Source organism: Ammodytes marinus, assembly GCF_949987685.1.
Source record: "Ammodytes marinus genome assembly, chromosome: 8".
Lineage (NCBI taxonomy): Eukaryota > Metazoa > Chordata > Actinopteri > Uranoscopiformes > Ammodytidae > Ammodytes > Ammodytes marinus.
In genome coordinates this window covers 3,636,108-3,662,039 of record NC_137212.1, presented here as the reverse complement: position 1 = coordinate 3,662,039, position 25,932 = coordinate 3,636,108, and the positions used below count along the sequence as shown (strand labels likewise).

At 41.1% G+C, this 25,932-nt stretch overlaps 1 protein-coding gene across 3 annotated transcripts in view; it reads left to right on the top strand.

Moving 5' to 3' along the window:
- Nucleotides 1-25,932, top strand: part of csnk1g2b (casein kinase 1, gamma 2b) — a 44,351-nt gene that overhangs the window by 4,813 nt on the left and 13,606 nt on the right. For all 3 annotated transcript variants that reach the window (XM_080033252.1, XM_080033253.1, XM_080033251.1), the window contains exons 3-5: nt 14,367-14,436; nt 23,681-23,829; nt 25,295-25,529. In XM_080033252.1, the coding sequence (XP_079889378.1) occupies nt 14,367-14,436; nt 23,681-23,829; nt 25,295-25,529 (454 nt within the window). The remainder of the gene's footprint in view (nt 1-14,366; nt 14,437-23,680; nt 23,830-25,294; nt 25,530-25,932) is intronic.

Here is a 25,932-nt window from a genome sequence, read left to right as displayed (position 1 = left end):
CAACTCTTCTCTTCACATTTTCCCATGGTTCTAAATGTGTTGCCACTCGTAGGGTTTTGAGCACTGGCCGATCGTTCTATGACCCAATGCCTCAAACTCCAGTTAAAGGTGCAATGTGTAATATCTCTGTAGTAATATTTAGTGGCATCATGTGGTGTAAGTTCTAGATTGCAACTCTACGTGTATAACCCCTTCCTTTGGTAGCTTTTTCAGAAGCTACGGTGGCCTTCAGGGACAAGAAGCTATAGTTACTAAAGATGGCATCATCCACCGCTGCCTCAAGTCTTTCCACAATATCAAGTGATTAGGTGAAGATGTATTTAGTTATTTAGTCTTCCAACATTTGCATTTCCCGCAGGCAGCCACTAAAACACGCAAGGCCGTTAAGTTTGTCCGTTATGTGCTGCTGTAGAAACATGATGGAGCAACATTGCGGCCTCTGTGGAAGGTGGCCCCCTTCCTATGTAGATATTAAAGGCTCATTCTGAGGAAATACAAGAAACAACAACTTTCATGTTCTGGAGATTATAATCAAATTTAAACACACTTTATGAATATTATATTCCATTCCTACCAAGTCTGTTTTGTGAAATGCTGACACATTCTACACACTACACCTTTAAGTAGTTATAGTGAAGCTGCTGGTGGGGTCTATGCGTCATGGCCACCACATCTAAACTGGTCTGGGAACGATTATTCTTACATTTGTATCTCCCAGTGAGGTCATTATCTCATCCATTGCTAACCACATGGAAGGCATGGCAGGTTAGCAAACAGCTGTAATTGCAGTTCTCCCCTTCGCCCTGAAATCTTGTAGTTTTGTACTGCTGTGCTGCCTGTGTGTGTGTGTGTGTGTGTGTGTGTGTGTGTGTGTGTGTGTGTGTGTGTGTGTGTGTGTGTGTGTGTGTGTGTGTGTGTGTGTGTGTGTGTGTGTGTGTGTGTGTGTGTGTGTGTGTGTGTGTGTGTGTGTGTGTGTGTGTGTGTGTGTGTGTGTGTGTGTGTGTGTGTGTGTGTGTGTGTGTGTGTGTGTGTGTGTGTGTGTGTGTGTGTGTGTGTGTGAGCCCTCCCATCTGTTTGGGTATTTTTATCCCCACGGTGTGCAGCTATATCTGGCTGTGGCATTAGGGCCGTGCCACTCAACTGCTCCGTGGATCACTCGCCCGACCGACCGACCTGGCGTTATCTGAATGTTTCACAGTCAGAGCAGGAAGTGTGCTAATGGTGTAAACAAGCATCGGCAAGCTCCGGCTTCTTCTTGCAAGGGGCCGGATTTATTATGAGGAGGTCTTGGGTTAAAGCTACAGTGTGTAACTTTTTCATATAAATGAATGTCTGTTACATTTAAGCCGTCGCCAAATGAGTTGACACAAAGGTGGTTTAAGTCTATCAGCTCCATAAAACTTTCTCTGTATTTCTCAGTATGGCAGCGTTTACAAACTGGTGTCACCCTCCCTCCCCTCCTCCCCAACACTGGTACAGGAGATCAGAAAAAAGGAAGCGCCCGAGAAACGCTTTTCACAGACAGGGTCACAAAGGGCTCTACAATGTGCACAGAGAATAAAATCATAGTGTAAAAATACGACTAAGATTTTTTTTTTATTAAAACAGGCTTCTTCTCCCTTGTCGGTTCTCGTCCGGGGAGAACCCAGGTCAGGCCCAGTTGTCTCCCCCACACGTGTCTGCCTGTCCCTGGGGTAAAACCTAGCGGCTGGCTGCCACTGCCTGTCACTGAGCCTTACCTTCTGGACTAGCACCAATAACAGCCGCTGCTATCTCCCACCACTTGCTAACACATGCTCGACATGAGTAGGTTCTCCTCCTCTCTCTGTCAGTCACTTCACTGCTAACAGCTTACTCATGGATACACTCTAAAATGATCGTTGGCAAAGTATACAACTCGGATATGTTTATTTGAATATACAGTTATGGACATTTGGATATAGAATTTAATTTCATAATATTGAAGATACATTTTTTTTTTATTTATTTTTTTTTTCAAAGGATATCGTGTTTTAGGGCTGTTAACAATGTTCTGGTCATAGATTAAAACATTTATTTTTATTTTTTAAACTTTTTTTAATGCCCCCGTCTTGATACACAAGAATTAAAGTAGCTTGTAAACCTGCTTACTAAATATTTTCCGCTCTAACACACGTTTTGAAATAGTCTACACTCCATCGGATACTCTTCAAGTAGGGTCCCAAATGAACCCTTAAACCTGCAGTGTGTAGAATTTTGGGTTTTATTTCCTAGCAGATTTTGTAGAAAGTAATTATAATATCCATAAGTACATTTAATTTAGTGCACAATAGCTGAATTTTTTTTTTTTATTATTTATTTTTCCCTTAGAAAGGGTCTCGTATATGTCCATATTTCTGCATATTTTGGACCAAGGCCTAGTGCCGCCATCTTGAAAGTGTCATAGTTGGAATGTCATCAGGTGCATTGTTTAAAATGTAGAATTGTTCTTGTCCTTGAAGGCCACGGTAGCTTCTGTTATTATTCAAAAGGGTTGGGGTTACCCAGGGAGCGTTGCATTCTAGAACTTTGTAGAACTTTCTTGATGATGTCATATTACACACTGCACCTTTAACTGAACAATGTTAATTATTACTATGCGGCCGGTTGACTGACGTGTTATATATCCTCAAGTAAACCAATGATATATAACTGTGTCGCTTGTTATCTGTGTAGTTAAAACTAATCTCTCGACTGTATTGCAATGTAATGAACTGTAGGACAACAGCGCATAGTGATAACTCTGCCTTGAGCTTTTGTCTTTCTCTGCTCATTGTCTCGTGTACCATCTTTCCGAGCTGTGTGTGTGCGTGTGGGTGTTGCCCGCCTGCACCTGGGACAAAGGTGAATGCCAGTGTCAGCCGGCTCCTCCACGTGACTTAGGGCAGAGTGGGTCGAGAGAGAGAGAGAAAGAGAGAAGGGGGCAAGTGTGCTGAAAGATGCTCTTTGTTAGCAGGCCCTTGTCCACACACACAAACACAGACAGAGACACACACATACACACACACAGACACACTCACACACACACACACACACACACACACACACAGTGCTTCAGTCCTTTGCTTCAGCTGGATGCTTTCTTTCTCACACACACACACACACACACACACACACACACACACACACACACACACACACACACACAGTGACAAACGCCTGTGTGATGGAGGCAGGGCCGTGTAGCTATCGCTGCTGTAAGTGCTTTACTGCAGCCTTCAGTCCCAAGGGGAGATCCCCGTGTCTTAAAGAAACAGCAGCATTTAAAGCAAGACTTATCTCAATGTGGACAACTTGATTATAGATTCTCCTGACCCAATTTAAACTGCTCATATCCGTCCTGTGCTGTGGTTTGCATTGTGTGTCTATATGCTGCGAAATTTAGCTGGTTTGACCGACGTAGGAAGATAAAGACAATTGTACATTCACACAGAGCCTTCACTGCACATGCCTTTTTTAAAGCCGTTGGAAAAGCAGTTAGGCCATAACTGTCTGTGGATGTCTGTCAAGAAGTGATCGAACACAACAATGTCTGTAGCTATGTGGCAACTAGCAACGGTGAATTATAAACGATTTTTATTGAATTTCTTTTTTTTTTAAACAAACATTCACAACCCCCACCCACCCCACACCCCAAACAATCCTTGGGCACATGACGGTGAATTATCTTTAAATTTATAGAGAAATAATTTCCCTTTTTAGAAAGCCTTGATTGACAAATCAGAACACAGCATTTATCAGTGCTGCGTTATAACAGGTAATTATGTGTTATGTGTTTTGAAAGTAAAGAAAATGGCGGTAACATTTGCCCAACATGGGAGGAGAGACTGTAAGTGAATGCATCAGTGTCTGGACTTATTGTACAGCACTGTGCGTTCGTTCGTTCCATAGTTCAGGGAGAGAAGGGGGAGGAGTGATCATGGGGGGGAGACAATCGCCGTAAACACACAGAAACTATACTGTTCGTTCATTGTGTTCCAGCCGTGTACATACAGAGCACTGCTTCACCCTGTACGTGCATGTTGGCTCTGCGTCCGCAAAGCACACAGATGGATTTCTGGCATCACAATTAAATTAACCTTTTGACACCAGAGAGTACAATGGTCGTCCAGGCTTCTCATTTTTAGCACCGTGACCTCGATTGTTCCAGGCTGAAGCTAATTAGGGTTAATTCCATGCGTTGGGATAATCTACAGAATAAAGCACTCGGCTTTTGTCTGACTGACTTGTGAATGTGACCGGTTGTTGACTGTAGGATTAACACTAGAGCCAAGATTGTTTACCTTCAGAAAGACACGGCGCTGTTCAAAACTATACTTCACCTTTATTTTGGTTAAAGGCGCAGTGTGTAGAATTTATTGGCATTTTTTTTATAACAAACTTGGTTGGAATGGAATATAATATTCAAATATGTTTTTTTTTTTGGTGTATAATTGCTTGAAAAATTAATTGTTTTCTTCTTTTACCTTTTTTTATAATGAGCTTTTACTATCTGCCGCCATGTTTCTACAGTAGCACAGAACAAAATAACCTAATGGCCATATGCATTTTTAAAAGTGATTGTCCTGGGGGAAATGCACATGTTGAAATACCAAGAAGTGTATATAGAATAATTACCGAAATACATCTTCACCTCATCACTTGATATTGTGGAAAGACTTGAGGCAGTGGTAGATGATGTCATCTTTAGTAACTATAGCTTCTTGTCCTTGAAGGCCACCGTAGCAGCTTCTGTAAATAATCGAAAAGGGAGCGGTTAGCAATGGAGCGTTACAATCCATCCACTCGATACCTATAAACATTCCAATATTACACACACGGCCCCTTTAAACCTGCAGTGTGTAGAATTTTGGGTTTTATTTCCTAGCAGATTTTGTAGAAAGTAATTATAATATCCATAAGTACATTTAATTTAGTGCATAATAGCTGAAAAAAAAAATTTCCCCTTAGAAAGGCTCTCATATATGTCCATATTTCTGCATATTTTGGACCAAGGCCTAGTGCCGCCATCTTGAAAGTGTCATAGTTGGAATGTCATCAGGTGCATTGTTTAAAATTTAGAATTGTTCTTGTCCTTGAAGGCCACTGTAGCTTCTGTTATTATTCTAAAGGGTTGGGGTTACCCAGGGAGCGTTGCATTCTAGAACTTTGTAGAACTTTCTTGATGATGTCATATTACACACTGCACCTTTAAGGAAATCTGAGGTTGTTGTACTGGACTCTCCTGTGTGCCTACCTACCACCGGAGCATGACAAGCAGCAGCTCTGGTTGCTGTCTCCAGCTCAGCAGCTTACAGCATTCGTTCGTTCGTTCGTTACATTGCACATTTCAATTTAATTGATCTACTTTTTACTTTCTAATCTATTTTACATATATATACCTTTTTTATTGTGTACCCTTTTTGCACTATTTAGTATTTAGAATTAATTTTAATGTAAATATTGTTTATCTTTATCTTATTCTACTTTATTTTGTTATTATTATTGTTCCTATTACACCGTGGGTCAGAGACAAACGCCATTTTGATGCTTACGTACGCCTGCATGCATATTTAAAGAATTGACAATACAGTCTTAGTTGACTTGATTTGAACTGTGAAAGCACAAAAGCTCCATCAGCATGTTTCGGCTGTAATTTAAAAGTGACATTTTGACGACTGAGGTTCTCCCCTCCTTGGCCAAGCTAAATGAATAAATCCTTGGATGTCAACAGAATGTAAAAGCCTTTTATACGTTCAGTCAACTAACCAACTAATCCTCTAATGAATCATTAGCCAGCAGCTACACAGTGCCCTTCACAAAGACACACATTGTTGCTTTGACGATGATTTATTAGCCGTCATAAAAACCTGCCCAGGAGGGTTTAAAGGTACAATGTGTAGCATTTATTGGCATTTTTTTCAGAAAAAACTTTGTAGAAATGAAATATGATAATCATAACTATGTTTTAATTAGTGGATAATCACTCGAAAATAAAAGTAGTTTCTTTGAAGACTTTTATTGTGGAAAGACTTGAGGCAGTGGTGGAAGATGCCATTTTTATTAGCTAGCTTTCTTGTCCTTGAAGGCCACCGTAGCTTCTGTAAATGATCCCAAACAGATGGATAATCAAGAGAGTGTTCCAATCTAGAATTTTTTTTTTTCCACCACATTAGTTGACGTCAAAACACACCGATATTACACACTGCACCTTTAAATGTTGGTAACAGTGTTTTATGTAGAAATACCTAAGTGCAAATTGTGAGTGAACAAAAATAAGTTTGAACATAGTGTAGGGTGTGTGGCTGTAAACCAGTGAATGCCTTGTAATTCAACCTTGTAAGTATGTGTACATCCTAGTTCATGGCAAAGCACTATTTTATTTGACCAATTAAGAGTTTAACGCCGACACTGAATTCTTGTATTTTTCTAAATTACATGTTAATGTTCAAGGCTGTTGCAATAGTTAAGTTAACCAGTTTCGACGGCCACACATTCGCACTGCAATCTTCTGTCTCGACTGTCTTTATAGCATCATAATTGAAGTGGTGAAGTGGAGCCAGAATCAGATTATGGTGATTTGAAGAGTGCTGCCCAAGCCAAATTGACCTCCAGATCTATTTTTAAAAGTTTGCAGGACAAAATGGCAAAGTTTCAGCTTGGAATTAAAGATGCAGTCAGCAATTCTGGAGGACGCTTGTTGTGTAGCATGCACGCACACACACACACACACACACACACACACACACACACACACACACACACACACACACACACACACACACACACACACACATACACATACACATACACATACACATACACATACACATACACATACACATACACATACACATACACACACACACAGTACAGACAGGTAGCGGATCACAAGGAGATATTCACTGATTTTGACAACAAGCGTTCTCCAGAAATGCTGACTCAACCTTTTTAAAGCTGCGACGTCTTACCATGTAAGCAATGACCAAGGTTTAGCACGGGATTATGCAGTACAGACTATAACGGGCAGTGACAGTTTCTATTATTCTTGTGTTGACTCTGGTTAAGCATAGCGGATTAGAAATGCAACCACAGGCCCTTTTCAATGGCAGAAGTGTTCATATCATTGTCCTACTATTTCGTGACTGCACTGTGTTATTATAAAAATGTATTGGGTACACACAGGCTCACATAGTTAAACAAATGAGGCAGTGCAAACACAATACAAGACATTGTGCTTATGCCACGCCCGGCTCCTCTGTCCAGTGACAAAGGAGACTTGCCTCTTGGGTTCATGAGAGTGGAACTTCCCATGACTCTGTGCGATCACTGGCAACACTGTGTGTGTGTGTGCTGTGTTTGGAGCCGACTTCAGCATGGTTTTAAAGACACAGCAGCGTAATTCTGACTGAATTCAAAAAGACTGCTGATTTCACTAGCACATTTAAGATGGCTACTATAGATTTTTTGTTGTCCTAGAAACAAATGGGGTGGAGGGGGGGAGAGTTGATATGTTGCATTAACGGAGACTTTTCAGGCCTCAACACTAACTTTTCAAAAATGGTCGCCAAGCATCAGCCCCTGGTTACCTAAGATTAAAACATATTTTCCATTTTTAGTCACTTTTGAATATATATTTTAAAGTGTCGAATAGACTTTATATCACATACTAAGATCGGACTGTCACTGTAAATTAGCCTTTTGTAATAATAAAAAGTTAATTGAGCGAACTTTTACTTCCTGCATTCCAGATGCCTATTTGCATGGCTGCACGCGGGCAAACAAAGCAACGTGTGTGCAGTGCTGTCTGGTTCCAACTGTAACAGCAATATTTTCATATCATTAAAGCTATAGTGTGTAACTTATGTCACCCCTATGAATAATTCTGGGTAACTACAACGACACTGTCTGTGGAGCTGATAGGCTTAATTAACTTTGTCAACTCCTTTGCCAATGGTTAGGCGATTTGTCACCGGCATCCATTTATATGAAAAAGTTACGCACTATAGCTTTAATGCAACAAATAGTTCAAAAGTCGTTCCCATTGATGCCAGCCAAGCGCAAGAATTTGTTAAAAATGTTCTCCAAACGGTTCCCAATCGCAACCTAGTAACCATTACTGCCGGGCCCTGTCTATAGGTCAAAAGGCCACAATTACTGTACTCGACTCAGGTCATCTACACAACCATACAATGGAAGTTCTAATTCAGTCATATTTTAGAGCAGCGCTGGACCATCGTGCTCCAGGCAGCTGATGGTGAGTGTGTTAAATCTGAGCTGAAACGGGAGACGAGCTGGACACGGGCCAGCTGCTGCTCTCTGAAACCTCTCCCTGCTAAACGCCACCTCCCAACCAGAGACACCTCAGGCCAACCATAAGGACTGCTGGTGTAGACACGCACGCACGCACACACACACACACACACGAACACACACAGACACACGCACCTACACACGCACTCGTCTCCATTTGTTAGCCTTGCAGTTAGCCTCGTTAAAGGTGCATTGTGTACTATTATATGGCCGCCATGTTTCTACAGTAGCACAGAAGGGATAAACTTAATGGCCTTACACGTTTTTATGTCGTGGGCGTCCTGGGGAAATGCACCTGTTGGAAGACGAAGAATTACTATGGAATCAATATCTAAATACATCTTCAACTCATCACTTGCTGTTGTGGAAAGACTAGAGGCAGTGGTGGATGGTGCCATCTTTGGTAACTAGCTTCTTGTCCTTGAAGGCCACCGTAGTGATTATTCGAATGGAAGGGGTTAGCAATGGAGCGTTGCCATCTATCTCACCATTTGATGCCACTAAATATTCCTTCATGACACACTCCACCTTTAATACACCGATGCAGACCGCTGAGTAGAGATGCACTATGTTGACATTTGAGTTGCTATGTCTAAGATGAGGTGAGTCACATTGCCCGTTGCATATTGGGAAATGGTTTACTGGGAGTCAGGCAAAGGTCAGGGTCTATTCTGGGCCCCGTGCATAATGCTGGGGCTGTTACCTTGGACAAGGCGCACACAGGCATCCGTATGTATGCACCTGTTGAATGTCATGCCGCCTCTCCAAATCATAAAACAACATGGACGCTTCTTTATGTCTGACCATGAGATCATCCCAGCTGTACCGCGTGCTGTTCTAGAATGCAGGATATCGGCCCTCTGTTACTAACGGATACCACAAATTCTTGCTCCCTTCAATCACCCGTAGGAACATTTCCCGCAAAAATCCGGGATTTATTCATATTTTCGTAACTGAATTTCTTCGTTCTCTGAGAAGAAATGTAGAACTGCTTCTTCTTCAGACCTTTTGTTCGCACAGATACAATCCAACAATCCAAATGAAAGATATTGTCATTTTCAGTTTGGGAAAACTTTACAGAAATGTATTTTAGATGAAGTGGACTATCCTCTGGTTCTTATTACAGATTACATATTTTGAACCAATCACGGCAGTTCTCTGCCTGAACGTTCTATAGAAACAATGACTGTTGCCATGGATAACGTTTGATACGGCCACGCCCACACAGCCCTGTCAAATGGTCTAGACTCTAGACAGTAAAAAAAGCTGTTTTTTTTTAACCAAGTTTCATAATATTTATGGACATTTATTTTCAATTAGATGTTCGTAAAATCTTATTAAGACGCCAAACTTTGGTATCATGTTTGATGAGTTTTACTGTTTCAGAGCAGGTTTCCAGAGGCTCTCGGGCAGTAACTATGGTTAAGTCAGTTAGTCTTTTGCAGTCTCTTATTTGCCACTTTGTCTCTTTTAATGTTATTCTGATCTGTCATTATCGTTGTCTTTTTTTCCCTCTCTTGATTTGGTGGTCATTACTCCATCCAGTCAGCGAGGTCAGTTCTGATCTTTCTCAGCTGTGTTGGGGCAGAGATCAGATTTAGCCCGGATGACATCATATGCAGAGTCGGTTAATCCCGGGGAAAGGGACTTTGTGTGGTGCAGTTCATATAGCTCGCTGTCCACTGCGGCTACCACAGGTTAAAATGCAGAAAAACCAACCACCTAATCCGCAATTACATAATCATATATATTGGTACAAGCTGCCTGTGTTTTTTACTCCAAAGAGGGACACTTGAAATGGCATGGGGGATTTCACATCACACCCATCAGTCGTAGCTGCAGGATTTGGCCCTGCTAGGAAGCGCTAATATCGCCAAATCTGTCACAAGCTTTTTAGCTGTGAGCAGCAGCCGCTAGTGTAAGTCTGTTACCGCAGGTTACAAGCCCAACTTGTAATTTGACTGAGAAGCCGGCCAATGATGGCTTTAGAAATGGTGGTGTGATGGATAGATGGATAGATGGATAGATGGATAGATAGATAGATAGATAGATAGATGGACAGATAGATGGACAGATAGATGGACAGATAGATGGACAGATAGATAGATAGATAGATAGATAGATAGATAGATAGATAGATAGATAGATAGATAGATAGATAGATAGCTTCAGTGTAGAACAGCTGAGGTTGAGAGGTTATTGTAGCAGCAGGTCAGACAATGAAGAGCCCTTCTGGCCGGCGGGTCAGCTGTCCTCGACACACATGACACCAGCCAGGAAAGCCAAAACTTCAAGATTAAGTTAAAGGTGGAGTCAGTGATTCTGGAGAAAGCTTGTTGTCAAAAAAACACTTTTTGTCAAATCCTTGAATATCTCCTCGCAATCTGCTATCTGTCTGTACTGTGTGTGTGCCTAAAAAAAATAATCAGTGTTAATAAATAGCCTAGACTTTGTAAACTGGTCTGTTTAAGAGGCTGTGTATGAACAACACATTTTTACCTGATATTCACTGATTTTGACAACAAGCATTCTCCAGAATCACTGACGCCACAAGGAAAATGTTTTTATTATTATTTTTTTTTCATCCCTGCATATGCTACATGATCACAACAGTTATGCAGAAGGCAACAACGTTCCTCTGATACAAATACCCAGAGGGATTAGGTTAATGGTGTGTATGCAGAAATATACCCTCAATACATTCACTTCTATCAGGGTCATTTACATTCAGTAGCTGTGAAAAAAAAAAATCCCCGTCATATGTAAAGATGTCCGTTACATCACCAGGCCTCTGCAGCCCGGCCCTGGTCAGTTACACGGCCATAGCTTAGCCCCTTCTGCTGGGAATCAAGAAGACTTTAAAGTACGTAAAGCCGCCATAAGCCTCTGTTTCCTATTGCAAGCTGTTTTTTAAAGGGCCCTGTGGTTTGCCGCCATCTGTTTTCACTCTATTTATTTATTCTATATATTTTCTTTCCCTCTCCTCTCCTCCACTCCCCGGCCTGGCCTGAGTCGCTGGCTGTCTGTGTTCATGTGGGAAGTGAAGGCATGGTAGCTCCTCCTACAGGTGTCCACTCCTCTCTCTCTCCCACTCTCTCAGTTAACTTTGGGCGGCAGTGGCGAAGTGGGTAGTAAGGTTGTCCACTGGAGTGCAGGGTCAGAGGTTTGATCCCCCGCCTACCCGCCACATGTCCAAGTGTCCCTGGGCAAAGAGACACTGAACCCCACATTGCTCCCGATGGTTCAGAGAGCGCCTTGCATGGCAGCTACTGCCATCGGTGTATGAATGGGTGAATGTGGTAAGAAATGTAAAGCGCTCTGGGGCAGAAAATCGGCTAAAAAGCGCTATATAAGATATAGAAGTCCATTTCTTGTCCCTGGCGCAGTTGCTTGTTACTTTGAGTTCTTTGGCACTCTTTGTTGGCATCAGGACGTTTTCTCTTTAGAGTAATAGAGAAACGCGTTTGTAGTGTCTGTGAAATCACCAATACGTTTTTATATGGATATATTGAAGTCACTTATAGACAGTGTGTAACTTTTTAATTGAATGACTGTCGGTTACATTCAAGCTATTGTCAAACGAGTTGACTGAAATTTGATCGGACCTCCACAAAACTCTCTCTGTATTTCTCAGTGTGGCAGCGTTCGTTTACACCCCCCCCCCCCCACCAACACTGGCACAGGAGCTCAGAAAAATCCCAAGAAATGGTTCAGTTAATGATTCTCCTGCTGACAGTGTTGTTGTAATTACTCAGAACTCCTTCAATTGCTTCTCGGTAAGGGCTTACCACTGCATTCACATAGACATGTATGTATTGTGGTGATGAGTACCGGTAGGCGGCTTCTGACAGTAGATTAACACATTACAGCAAATATTATGTAATTAACTATTAACACAGAAGCTTGATGTGAATCCACAGAGCATCCCAAAGGACTGAGAGGGGTCATTATAAATGCATGGACCGTCCCCGCTTGTGTAAAACACGACTCCTACACACAAGGAGAGAAAATGCTCCTGATTTGATAAAGGCCTAATGGAGTGAATGTGGGAGCTTAACAGCATTCAGTTTATATAATTTAAAACAGAAGGGCTTTAGAATTAAATGCACATGGTTTTCGATTACTTTTAATATTAAGCCCCACTTCACCCACCTCTTGAGAAGTCGGCGGCATTTTTAATGAATTTGTATGTACAGTAGTAGGCCTTTAAAGGTGGAGTAAGCAATTTTGGAGAACGCTTTTTGTCAAAATGAGTGAATATCTCCTCATGATCTGCTGGCTGTCTGTCCGTACTCAGTGTGGGCGCGGGGGCAATACATCCAGTGTTAATACTCTGTTAACTGTCAGGTTAAGTTTTGCTACATGTCCATTTACAGAGCCTGGGCTACTAAGACTGGCATTTTTTTTCACAGTACGTACAGGTGATATTAACTGATATTGACATAGTGATTTTTACAAGGAGCATGTTCCAGAATCGCTGACTCCACATTAACTCGATGTCATTGTAAATCAGGGTCAACACTCAATAGTATACTGACTGACTGACTGACTGACTGACTGACTGACTGACTGACTGACTGACTGACTGACTGAAGCCAATACGGGTGGCAGTGTGTGAAAATGGAGATTGTACATTGCAATTGTGGTCAAAGGTTTTATCATAGTCTATGGTACAGCTATTGAGGATAAAGGAAAGGCATTAACGTGTGTGTGTGTGTGTGTGTGTGTGTGTCCTATCCTCCTATGCTCGTCACATTTGTCCATAATGCCCTTGTCATCATGAGAGTGGGGTTAATCAGATTACATTTTAGGTTGTAAAGCCGGAGCTAGCGCTATAGCTGAACAGTGTGTCCCAGTGGGCCGATAATCAGCCGTGTCATCACAAAGGCCTGCTGTTCACCGGCTGGAACCGCCTTTATCCTCTCACTGGAGATTCCATTTAAGTTCCACCACGCGTTAAAATAAAGGCAAAGTTACACTGTAGGTATTTTTTTTAATTTTATTTTAATTTTTTTAATTTTTAATATTCTTCAGATCTCCTTTTACAGCAATTACTTCCACTTAGAAACAATATCATTTACAAGGGGTCATAACATTCATACGCTCTTTTTTTTTTTTTTTTTAAAGATATGTTTTTGGCATTTTTCCTTGATAATATTTAAGAGACAGAGGTGAAATGGGGCAGAGAGGGGAGTGACATGTAGAGGACGACCGCGGGCGGGAATCGAACCCGGGTCTGCTGCTGGGCCCTACCAACTGAGCTCAGGGTCCCCCTAAAATACGCTCTTACGTATCTAATCAAGTCAACAGGAGAATGTCTCACTGTAGGTATTTAAATTGATTGTTGGCCGAGGCAATGACGTTGACGTGTATGTAAGGTTGTCACTCTGACTCACAAACTATTTTTTTTCCCCTTGGGGTTAAAGTTCTTAAGTTAACGGTCTATAGTTTCCCTTCGCAGCAAATGCATTTTATAAGACCTGTACGTAGAATTTTTATTTTCATTTATAAAGACCGTATCCATCTATAAAAAACTTTAGACATTAAAGGCCTACTTCACCGGTTAGAATATGAAGGTGTATTGAACTCGGAGATCCTATTTAGTATAAATGTGCAGAAAAAAAATTAATTAGAGAAAACGCAAAAAGAGTGTTTTATGGTCTCACTGTCTAACCCTACAGTTTCCTTACTGTGACATCACAGTAAGGGTCAGGATTAACAGGACAGCTGGGCCAAGGGAAGACTGAGGGAAGACTGAGGGAAGAAAAACCTCATTCATTATATTATAATAGTTATTTTATAATGATAGAACGCTGGTTCCGTATGGGTGAAGTATTCCTTTAACATGTTGTCAAAATGAAGTAAACATTTTGCAACTTCTGCCATGAATGATCTACCATCTAAATATTGTTGTAAAGTTGAAAAATTATTTAAAAAAAAAAAGTTATACAAAAGGAAAAAAATTATATTGACATTGTGCATCCATCCAGTTTCTTTTGTTCATTGTAATATACTGAAGTCTCACTCCTTCTTCTTTTCCCTCTCTTGTCTTTCAGGAACCTATAAAGTCCCGGGCGCCGCAGCTCCATTTGGAGTATAGATTTTACAAACAGTTGGGAACTTCAGGTAAGAGACATATCAGTCTGTAGGCTACGAGTCTGTCTAAATATTGGGATTTTTGTTTTAGGTTTTTTGTTGTTTTTGGTAAATTGTTCTTTTTTCCCCACGCAACTGGTATTTTTATTTAGCTTTTGTGAGTGAATTTGTTTACAGCAATGACTATATGCTATATTGCAACTATGTGATTTTATTCCATTCTGTTTTTCTTATTTTGGGGAAAATGTCTAGGGTGAATTCTTGATTTAAATAATGTGTGCTGGGTCTTTTTTTAAGTCTTTGTTCAACCAGGTTTTCATGTTGTATTTGGACAAATATTGATCAACCGTCCAATAATCACAGATTGTGTTCATTTGGGAACAGCTTATTATCTCAGGATAACACCAGTGTTTGCCTTGCCTTGCCTGGCATTGCCCGCCTACCTACTTCCGCTCAATTTTTAATTTCCCTTCATTAGTCAGTCTGGGTCCGCTGTATATTCGCTGGATTTCTCTGCTAGATCTTTGCCCTGTGAGAGTGGATGAAAGGCAGGCATGGAGGGGACAGGAGTAGGATGTATAAGTGTGGAGGACATCCATTCTGCTCAAGGCTAACATTTCACGCTGTGTTTTTGTTTATCTTTGTACATCTGTGGGAGCAAGTGGAGGCTATGAAATCCTACAGTATCTCCAGTTACCTCTAGATTACCTCGAGTCTACCTCCCTTCCAGCATTAACCTGAACATGTACACGTGCTAATAGCTGCAGCAGCCCTTTGATGTGCTGGGGTGTGTGAGCTAGTTACAGTGGGTCAGAGAAAAGGCAGAAGTTGGTGAAGTGAAGGTATAAGTTAGTTAGTTAGTTAGTTAGTTAGTTAAATCTTTATTGTCCACGGTGTGGACATTCGTCTTTGGTCTCATACAAAAAACAACAAGCAGGACAACACAACAACAACAACAACAACAACAAAAGCAACAACAACAACATTTACACACAGACATCTTCAGGGCAAGAAGCAGGGCAGCAGTGGCAGTATACACATCAGCGGGACATGGTATTCAGTACCCCAATCGCTTTAGGAGTGAAGGAATTTTTAAAAATGTTAATTTAAACTGTCACAGGTAGAGTACCCGCCCGCTGTTTTTGGGAAGGCTCATCGTGTGTAAATGCCACGATTTGCCTTGCGCACACACACAACCCTCACACTCAGTTTTACTTTCGACAAGCTGTCTGGTCTATAAGCAAATGAAGCCTGAGAAAAACCAAGCACAATGTAAACTGTGAGGTTAAAACGTTTTAGGGGCCCGTTGCCCTCATTGAGAACAATTGAATAACAATGCTGGCACAGAAAAAAAAACGCTAGGTGGAGACTCATGGAAACTAAAATGAGTTTATATGTTTCAGTGTGTTTGTAAATGACTATTGTAAGTGGCCCTGTCCTTGTGTGTGTGTGTGTGTGTGTGTAGTTTCGCGTGTGTCATGGTCCAATTTAGGGCCACGTGCCATCTTGTTGGCTCTTTGTGCCAGAGCCAAAGCCCTCCACTGTTGATAAGGAGGTGGGGCATTAGGGCAGTCCTTGACTATTTATAAATGGCCCTCTTCAAGCAGTGGGGCCATTATGGAACGTCTAGTTGGACCGCTGCCCTGGCCACAAAGTATTTTCCTCTGTCTCCCTGTGTGCTGCCTACCAACATGCTTTACCAACAGGGCGTGGCTTATTTGCCTTTATAGCTGTTATTGCTTTATTATGTCATTGTGATCTGTGAGCTGATCTAACACAATGCATGATGCACGGTAACAGTACCCTTGGTGCATTAGGGCGAGACGCTGCAGGCAAAAGCATTTTATTTTTTATTTTTTTCAAGCACCAGTTAATTTTGAGATTTATTTTTTAGGCTGTTTTGCTTCCATATCATGTCTTCACGCATACTAGTACAGATTAAGGGCCATACTGTACATTTTAGGTGTTTATTTGACTAAACTGTGTCTGTTTGCGCCTGTATATTTCTCCTATACAACCATCTTTAACAAACATGATCTCGACATTAGTTTTTTCCAATATTCTGAACCAAAAATATCTTACAGCAAAAAGCGCTTACATCAACTAAACTTTCCATACTCATCCTTAGCACTATTCTGGGTATTTCTATATATTTTATTTGCAAAAAAAATCATTTTTTTAGTTCAACTGGCAAAGCTTCATAATGATATCTATAATCTAAACATTTGACCCTTTTCACCTGCATTGTCTCTCCTTACACACTTTTAAATGGTCAAAAATCTGTGTTAAACCTGCAGTGTGTAGAATTTTGGGTTTTATTTCCTAGCAGATTTTGTAGAAAGTAATTATAATATCCATAAGTACATTTAATTTAGTGCATAATAGCTGGGTCTCATATATGTCCATATTTCTGCATATTTTGGACCAAGACCTAGTGCCGCCATCTTGAAAGTGTCATAGTTGGAATGTCATCAGGTGCATTGTTTAAAATGTAGAATTGTTCTTGTCCTTGAAGGCCACTGTAGCTTCTGTTATTATTCTAAAGGGGTGGGGTTACCCAGGGAGCGTTGCATTCTAGAACTTTGTAGAACTTTCTTGATGATGTCATATTACACACTGCACCTTTGACTGACTGATTGATTGATTGATTGATTAAATATGCTTTGAAAATTGTCCAACAATATCACCACCACACAATTGAGCATCTCAGTTCCCTGTCTCCAACTGATGACTGTCTCCATGACGATGTGACGGCACTATCTGGCGTGGGCGTACTCAAGGCGATGTGTGTTTAAATCTACTTATGTTGTCAAGTCGTCGGCTGAATGAGCTCATGTGACCCTTTGTGTCCCGCATAACCTGCAACAGTCTCAAATATGTCCCCGGCTGCCTCGACTAGATGCTGCTTAATGCGCAAGAGGAGCTTATCCGCACACACTGTTAATTCTGTACTGTCCTGGAGTGGACAAAACCCCCCAGCTGTTGGCAATCCTGACAATGCACCTGGCATTACTGACGCTTTAGGTGGTGTGGGCGGCAGTGGCGAAGTCGGTAGGGAGATCGCCTCTGGAGTGCAGGGTCGGAGGTTCGATCCCCCGTCTCCCCGCCACATGTCGAAGTGTCCCTGAGCAAGACACTGAACCCCAAATTGCTCCCGATGGTTCAGAGAGCGCCTTGCATGGCAGCTACTGCCATCGGTGTATGAGTGTGTGTATGAATGGGTGAATGTGGTAAGATATGTAAAGCGCTTTGGGGCTGAGAAAATCGGCTAAAAGGCGCTATATAAGTCAAGTCCATTTACCATTTTAATAACAGAACAGCATATTTCTGGCATATTGACAGAAATGTTTGATAATATGCACTGTCCCTGTATTAAAAAAAAAAAAAAAAAAAAAAAACACGGAAGAGTATTGAGCCCAAAACAAATATTATTATTATTATTATTTTTTTAAATATTGAGAATAAAGTGGGAATATAGTTTTATGATTAAAGTTGACCGTTCAAGACTGTGGTAAAGTTTAGGCATTAAACTATGCAAACAGATCTGAACTTGCGGTATCAATAACTTATAAGTACACTTTGCAATCGTCATTGGGCAATTAGACACTGGGCTACAACCTAATTCTACTGAAAACCAGACTTCCTCTAAGCCCAGGGACCGTCTACAAAGGGAAAAATATTCAAACCCTTCGCTCTGATACAGTGCAGTGCAGTTACTAGTGGAGCTTAGAGGACGTCTGCTTTCAGTCAAAATGAGGTTGTAGCAAAGATGCATCGTTTTGGATTCTAATAACGTTTCGCTTCTGAGTTATTGATCCCGGGAGGTCAAATCTGTCAATATCTCTCCGACAATCTGTAACGGGCCCTAATCCTCCTTCCATACAGACCTTCTTTGCCCCATAATAGTCATTAAATTGTGATGTCGTATTGTACATGTCAGCCAGAGGGAATGAGTCTTTCTTCCTCTTCCTAGTCATGCAGTTTTTATGGACCAACTGTCGTGTAACTGTATTTCACAACCCCACACTTAGCTCACTCAATCACGGAGACATGATTGCATAGATATAGTTGACGCATTTAGTGTCATGTGATGAGGTTTTTCCTCTTGATTTATAATTCAGTGATGTGGTGTCCTGGATGCCTGTGAATATTCATGAGACGGCCTTGATTGGGATCGAGGTTTTTGACTCCGTGGCTGGCGTGTAGATATTTTTACAGATTTCTTTTTTCTAAAAATCAGAAGAAGAATCCTTGCTTGACTGAATTATTGTGGCACAGCGACGGTTAAAAGCTTTTGAATATCTGGAACAGTCAATGAATTACTTAAAAAATGGGTTTGCTGTATTTTTTTTCCCCCTTAGTAGTCTTCAGCATGATGGCGTCTTGTGGGGTTTTTGTGCTTACAAGCTTTCCCTGCGTTCCAATCCCCATACCACCACACTATTCAGTATCCCAGAAAAATATTAAGGATGTCCCAATACATGCTTATCAAATGCAGTATGCCAGAAAAATACCCAGATGCTCTAACACTTCCAATTACCTTTTGTAGTATGCAAACCTGCATGCTTTAGTATGTAGTGTAGTAGAAAGAGAGATTTGGAACGCAGGCTTTGTTTCATTTCTAGCTTCAGGCTGTAGTAGGTCAGTGCCACAGCCTAAAGAGCTGCTCACGTTTCAGCCCTGTGAGAACATCTCCACAGCCCCAGCGCCTAATGCAACGCACTGCTTCTCTCACTGCACTTGCACTCTCCATATAACTTAAATCTTTAATACGCAGTACATGTCTCCGGCCCTTATGCTGCATTCACATGGAATCTGAAAAAAAAAACGCTAGATAGACGGTAAACTGAATGTCCATTGAAGTGGGCCAGAGCAGGATGGTAACATGTATGTGGCCGGGCAGAGCATACTTAACAAAGACAACCGTACATTGTCGAAAGCTTATTTTTTTTTATTTTTTTTATTTTCCGGTCTTTGTGACGGAATTTACAACCCGGATGTTACGTGGCTCATCAAATGCATCATGGAACTTGACAGTTAAATGAATCGACTTACGTTTTGGAGTGAATATCCTTCCATTCTGTCGGAATTATTCTTATTCTTTCTGTTCCAAATCAGGAGTCGTCACCTGCCGTCTCAGGTGTACCTCCTGATTCCATGTGAATGCAGCTTTTAACTGTTACATTTAATTGTAGAGCAAGCCCATTAACTACTGACCAATTAGTGTGTGTGTGTGTGTGTGTGAGAAATTGGCCGTCATGCAAAGTTCTCACCGTTTCCTGCTACAGATTCAATGTGCTGCATTGGAGAGCAATGACCCTGTTTGTTTGTTTTTTGATGTTACGATTGAGTTGGTGTCAACCATAACGACACACATCAAACGCAGTCTCACATATTGTAGGTATTCAGAGATCATCGTAACATTTTTCTACTTGGTCAGTTGATCAGAGTTGCACTTGTTGCCCCCCTGTGTATTTTTTACCAACCCATAATCTTTGCTTTGTTGTCGATCAACTTGCCCTGCTGCATGACCTTTTTTTTTACTACTGGCACTGTGCCATCCGCTTAAGTGAAACCCTGGAACTTTGCCCATCTGTTGTTGCCGAGTTATGTCACAGTTTATATTAAACTTTTAGACATAAACAGACCCCGTGAATGTTGTGCCGTCCTTACCCCACCCGCCATTTTTAGATTGTAGTCACATCCACCAGCAGAAGGTTGTAATACGTCTGTGCTTTCTCTGTCTGATGACTGTGCTCTGAATGCCCTCTAGATTTGGGCCAAAGTTTGATGAGTCAGCCGCCCGGGGAAGTACTGTCACAGCCTCATCTGTCATGAGTTTAATTATGAGGACGGTACTATAGACTAAAGGGCAGACAGCAGGTGTGTGCGCGCGTGTGCGTGTGCGTGTGCGTGTTTGTACGTTCAAGCATGTCAGTTTGCATCCGACCATGCGCCTTGTGTCCGGTTGCCCTGTTGGACTGATGTTGCGGGCTGGTTGAGTAAATCCAACTGCAACTCATCCACCCCGAGGCAAGCAGCTGACACACAAACACACACTATCATTCACTCGCTCACTCACTCACTCACTCACTCACTCACTCACTCACTCACTCACTCACTCACTCACTCACTCACTCACTCACTCACTCACTCACTCACTCACTCACTCACTCACTCACTCACTCACTCACTCACTCACTCACTCACTCACTCACTCACTCACTCACTCACTCACTCACTCACTCACTCACTCTCTCACTCAGCGTTTTCTAGCACACGTTTACTTTTCTATCACAGAAGAGTATGGTGCAAATGTGCTCGCCCTTTCTCTAAATCTGTCCCATTTTAATCTGTATCTTAATCTCAAAAACTCTCTCTATCTGTGTGTATGTCACAGCCCTTCTCTCTCAGTGCGTCTACGCCCGCTATTGGAGCAGCACTGATGTGATATCTCATATATTACAGTCGGTGAACTTTCAGGGCAGTAGCATTTATTATGTAGATACTAAACCTTTGGTCTAAGGGTCACAGGACTAAGTCGACAAGGATTTAAGCCCCTATCTCACTGGGCTGCGACTGTTTGCGACAAGTTGGAGACTGCATTCGCGAGGGAGTCTCTAAACTGTCTCCAAGCGTTCGCGGGGGTCTCAATTTCCTCTCGTGAGTCGCAGAGCCGCACAGTCCTGTTGCTTGAATTTTGTTCAAAAAAAGTGTGCGACAGATCTAGTCTCAAAATAGTCTCGGAGTCGTCGCATGTGTCTCAAACGCGTCGCAAACCCTTCTCAATTTAGTTTCCGTGAGTCAGAAAGTGCGAGAAATGTGAGACAACTTTGCGAGGGTTTGGGCGACATATGAATCTAAATTGCGACTGATTTCAGACAAAAATTAGGCTGACATTCCGTTCGTGCGACGCTCGCCAGACGTTCGCGAGACACAAATGCGACCTCCTGGCAATTTTTGGCCAGGACATTCGCAAACGTGTCGTGAGGAACCAACTCAGTGAGACTGCAAGTGAAAATTGTCGCTAATTGGCATATTTTCTCGCAATTTTGTGTCTCCAACTTGTCGCACACTGTCGCAGCCCAGTGAGATAGGGGCTTTACCGGTAGCTTTTTCCAATACGTTGAAACTGGAGAAAGGAGGTTTTTAAAGGAGGCACCGATCCACTATTTTTCAGTTCCGATCCGATTACAATACCGATTCATTCTTTCTGAAATACCGGAAGAGTGTTTAAAATTTTTCACGAAAGAAAAGATTATTGTGTATAATTTTTTTAAATCAATGAGCTGGTGCATCTTATTCAGGAGTTTTTCCGCTGTTCATTTTGTTGTGACAAAGCTCTTTAAGTTTACATAAAGCTTGGGTCACAGCAAGACTGCTCTGTTTGTGTGGTTTTTAGTACCAAATTATTTAGAGGTTGGAACTTGCTTTCCCCTAGCCGACTCTCAAGACATACGTTTTAATTATTTATTGAAAAAATAAACATACTTATACCTTTACTTGTTTTATAGTGATTGTGAAATATACATGAGGCGTATTTATTCTGTAATGTTATGACTGTATTGTTATTGTGTTGCCCTCAGATAACTAATAAAAAATGTCCTCTTAGTATCCTACCTATTGTTCCATCAGAGAAAGACCCACAGTGGTGTTTTTGCCGCTGTCAAAACACTGTTAACTGTAAAAGCAGGTCAGGCCGCCACGTTGATCCGTCCACATTCTTCACAAGTCAAACACATGACCACAGAAATGGGTGTGGTGCTTTCCTAGAACCTGAGGCTATTTACAGTTGTTGTCAGTGTCACCCCCGTGTGTGTGTGTGTGTGTGTGTGTGTCTGCTGTTTAGACACCTTTCCCATCAGTCACTCCAATACTGTCGGACAAGCCTCTATCTGACAAACCTGTTGACGGAAGAAAAATGGAGAATAGTTTTACATAGCTGCTGATGGCACTGAAGAGGAGAGGGTTTATCTTTTTTTTTATTGGGGGCAACCGTCTCTAAAATCAAATCAAATGTAAATGCACAATACAAAACATGATAAAAAGCTTTCACACCAAAATAATGTGTACATATTTTTGACAGTGTGTTTTTTTTATGCACAAGACAGGCTTAAAATACATTATTTCCAAAAATGACAGACACCAGTTAAATAATTTTTTATTTTTATTTTATTTTTTAAGATATTTTTTGGGCATTTTTATGCTTTATTGATAGTGCAGAGAGACAGAGGTGAAATGGGGCAGAGAGGGGAGTGACATGCAGAGATCGACCGCGGGTGGGAATCGAACCCGAGTCTGCTGCTGGGCCCGGCCCGGGAGGGGGACGCCTTACCAACTGAGCTAAAGGCGCCCCCAGTTAAATAATTTTTTGTATTAGTTTTGGTTTATATCACCCAAAGATGAGCTTGGGCAGCTGACCACATTTTGTATGTAACAAAGTACTAAATGTGGAGTCAGCGATCACAGTTTTTGTCAAAATCAGTTAATCTGCTACCTGTCTGTACTGTGTCTGAGCTGGGGAAAAAAAATCTGGTGTGCCCGTTTACAAAGCCTAGGCTGTGTATTAACACTGATTTATTTTTTCAAACGCATACAGTACGGACCGGTAGTGGATCGTGAGGAGATATTCACTTGTGACAAGAATTGTCTTTGAAAACAAGCGTTCTCCAGAATCGCTGACTACACCTTTTAATGCCATCAACAGCATATGCATGTTTCAAATGTCAATACTATGGTAAAACATTACACTATTCACTTTTTAAAATATATAATAAATCACACATATTGATAATGCATCTGAACCTGTAGTCCATATCGAGTAACCCCCAAGGTTGAGATATTCTGGCTCATTGGTTTTTAGTGCTGAAGTGTCACGGTGAAGCTCAAACCTGAACTCATTGTCAGCAAGATGAGTAGAAAGTGCCCACTGGGGAGAAATGTAATACTGCAAGACACAACAGTCATTACATTAGCTCAATTCATTGCTCATTTAGTGTTTCATCTGATTTTATTCTTGCTTTTTTAAAAATATTTGATATACTTTATTTAAATGTATATATATTAATTTTTATCGTATTTAATTTCTGTTTTCTCTTTTCGATATATGTTATATGTCCTCAGTGTCTTTTCAAATGAAATTAAAGGTTATTAATTGATTGATTTAAAGTGATGGGGCAATATTTTAACAGAATCCAACTGACTGTGTGTCTGTGTCTGTGTGTGTGTCTGTGCCTGTGTCTGTGTCTTTCTGTGTGTGTGTGTCTCATCACAGAGGGAATCCCTGCGGTGTACTACTTTGGTCCATGCGGGAAATACAACGCCATGGTGCTGGAGCTGCTGGGGCCCAGTCTAGAGGACCTGTTTGACCTGTGTGACCGCACCTTCTCCCTCAAGACCGTCCTCATGATAGCCATACAGCTGGTAGGCAGGGGTTTAAAGGCTCCCATAGTATACACTTTTCTTTTTGATCAAGGCTTTTTTTATTTGTTTTTCACATTATACAAAGAGAAACAAACTAGGTCTGGCCCGAATTATTCGAATACTCGTTCGGAAAATTAGTATTCTAAGCTTAAATTAGTATTCGGAGCTTAAATTAGTATTCGGAGCTTCGTTTTTTTTTTTTTTTTTTTTTTTTTAATGTTGTTTTTGATGGTGTGTTTTTCTGGAACGAATATTCGCTCGGAAAAACCAACGAATATTCGAAGCCTGAAAAATGGCATTCGGGCCAGCCCTAAAACAAACTCAAACAACCCACCCTGATACCAGACGTATACATACAAATAATACAACATAAATAGCATAAAGTAAATAGAAATTATACAAATTAAATTGTTTACATTCCAGGGCATATTAAACACTTTTTCTGTCAATTTTTATATGGTCTGAGTAGTCCCCTAAAGGTTTTTGTATTAGCTTTTCTGTTTGCTGAAAAAAACGTTCAGATCATTTATTGTAGCATCATGCCTCTATTATACCCTGGTTTTCATCTCAACTCAGGATGGCCGGTTTTGGCATACAGCTGGTAGGCACAGCAGCAGCCAGGGATTTAAAGGTGGAGACAGTGATTCTGGAGAACGCTTGTTGTCAAAATCAGTTATTTAAAAAAAAAAATCTGGGAATATCTCCTAAAAATCGAGCTACCTGTTTTGCACTGACAAAAAAATAATAAAAATAATTTGAATACACAGCGTAGACTCTGTAAAATGGCGGTGTGCTAGCTACGGTTGGGCTCTTTCTTTATATACCCTTTGTTATGGAAGCGGATCGTGAGGAAATATTCACTGATTTTTAACAGTGATTTTGACAACAAGCGTTTCTCCAGACTCACTGACTCCACCTATTCAAAAGACTTCCTTATGTGATTTAAGGCTTTAAAGGAAATATTGTGTAGCTTTGGTTGAGGGAATTCCAAGCTGCTGTATGGAAAGCCTCAGCTATTTACTAGTCGTGTCTGTCTCCAGTGTAACCTCAGGCAAAATACTGCTGAGCAATCCTTTGTGTTATTGATTTTAACAATGACCTGGATGATTGAAATGTCTCATCTTGATCTGCTAATCTGAGAGGAGCTGAAAAAAATATTGATACTTTTAAACCTTAACTCAACCATAGACTGTATAAATAGCATAAAATCGCATATTTTTAGTCTGGCTTTTATGTAGTATCTTAATTAAAAAAAAATAGCTTTAAAAGGTTTATATTATACTTATTACTCTATTAGTTTTTATCACTATTTTGCAAATTTTTCATTCATATTTAATGTTTTTATACAACATTCATTTAATTATTTTGTTAGATTGTATTGTATATTTACTGGCTTTGTTTTGAATGGTGCTATATGAATACATGTTGATTCACTGATTGACACATTGCTGCTTGTTAACAACAGATAACGCGGATGGAGTTCGTCCACACCAAGAGTCTGATCTACAGAGACGTGAAGCCAGAGAACTTCCTGGTTGGGCGGCCGGGCAGCAAGCGGCAGCACACCATCCACATCATAGACTTTGGTCTGGCCAAAGAGTACATCGACCCAGAGACCAAAAAACACATCCCCTACCGCGAGCACAAGAGCCTGACTGGGACCGCCCGCTACATGAGCATCAACACGCACCTGGGCAAAGGTAAGGGGACGGCTGGCGGTTTGATCAGTAAGGGTTCGATCCTGTCAACGTTTTTTTTATTGCCAGTTCTGATATAATGCAAGACAGACATCAGAATCAAAATGGCGTTTATCTCTGACCCACGGTGCTATAGGAACGATAAAGATATATATAGAGTAGAATAAGATAAACATAAACAATATTTACATTAGATCAGTTCTAAATACTAAGTAGTTCAAAGGAATGTGTGGGTCTGATTAGTAAGAGTTTGATCCCCTTGCCTCCCCGCCACATGTCGGAGTGTCCCAATAGTTAGCTTGCACCCTGCGTGGTAGCTGCTGCTATCGGTGTATGAATGTGTGTGTGATTGGGTGGATGTGTACAAAACAATGTAAAGTGCTTTGAGTCTGTGGAAAAACCAGGG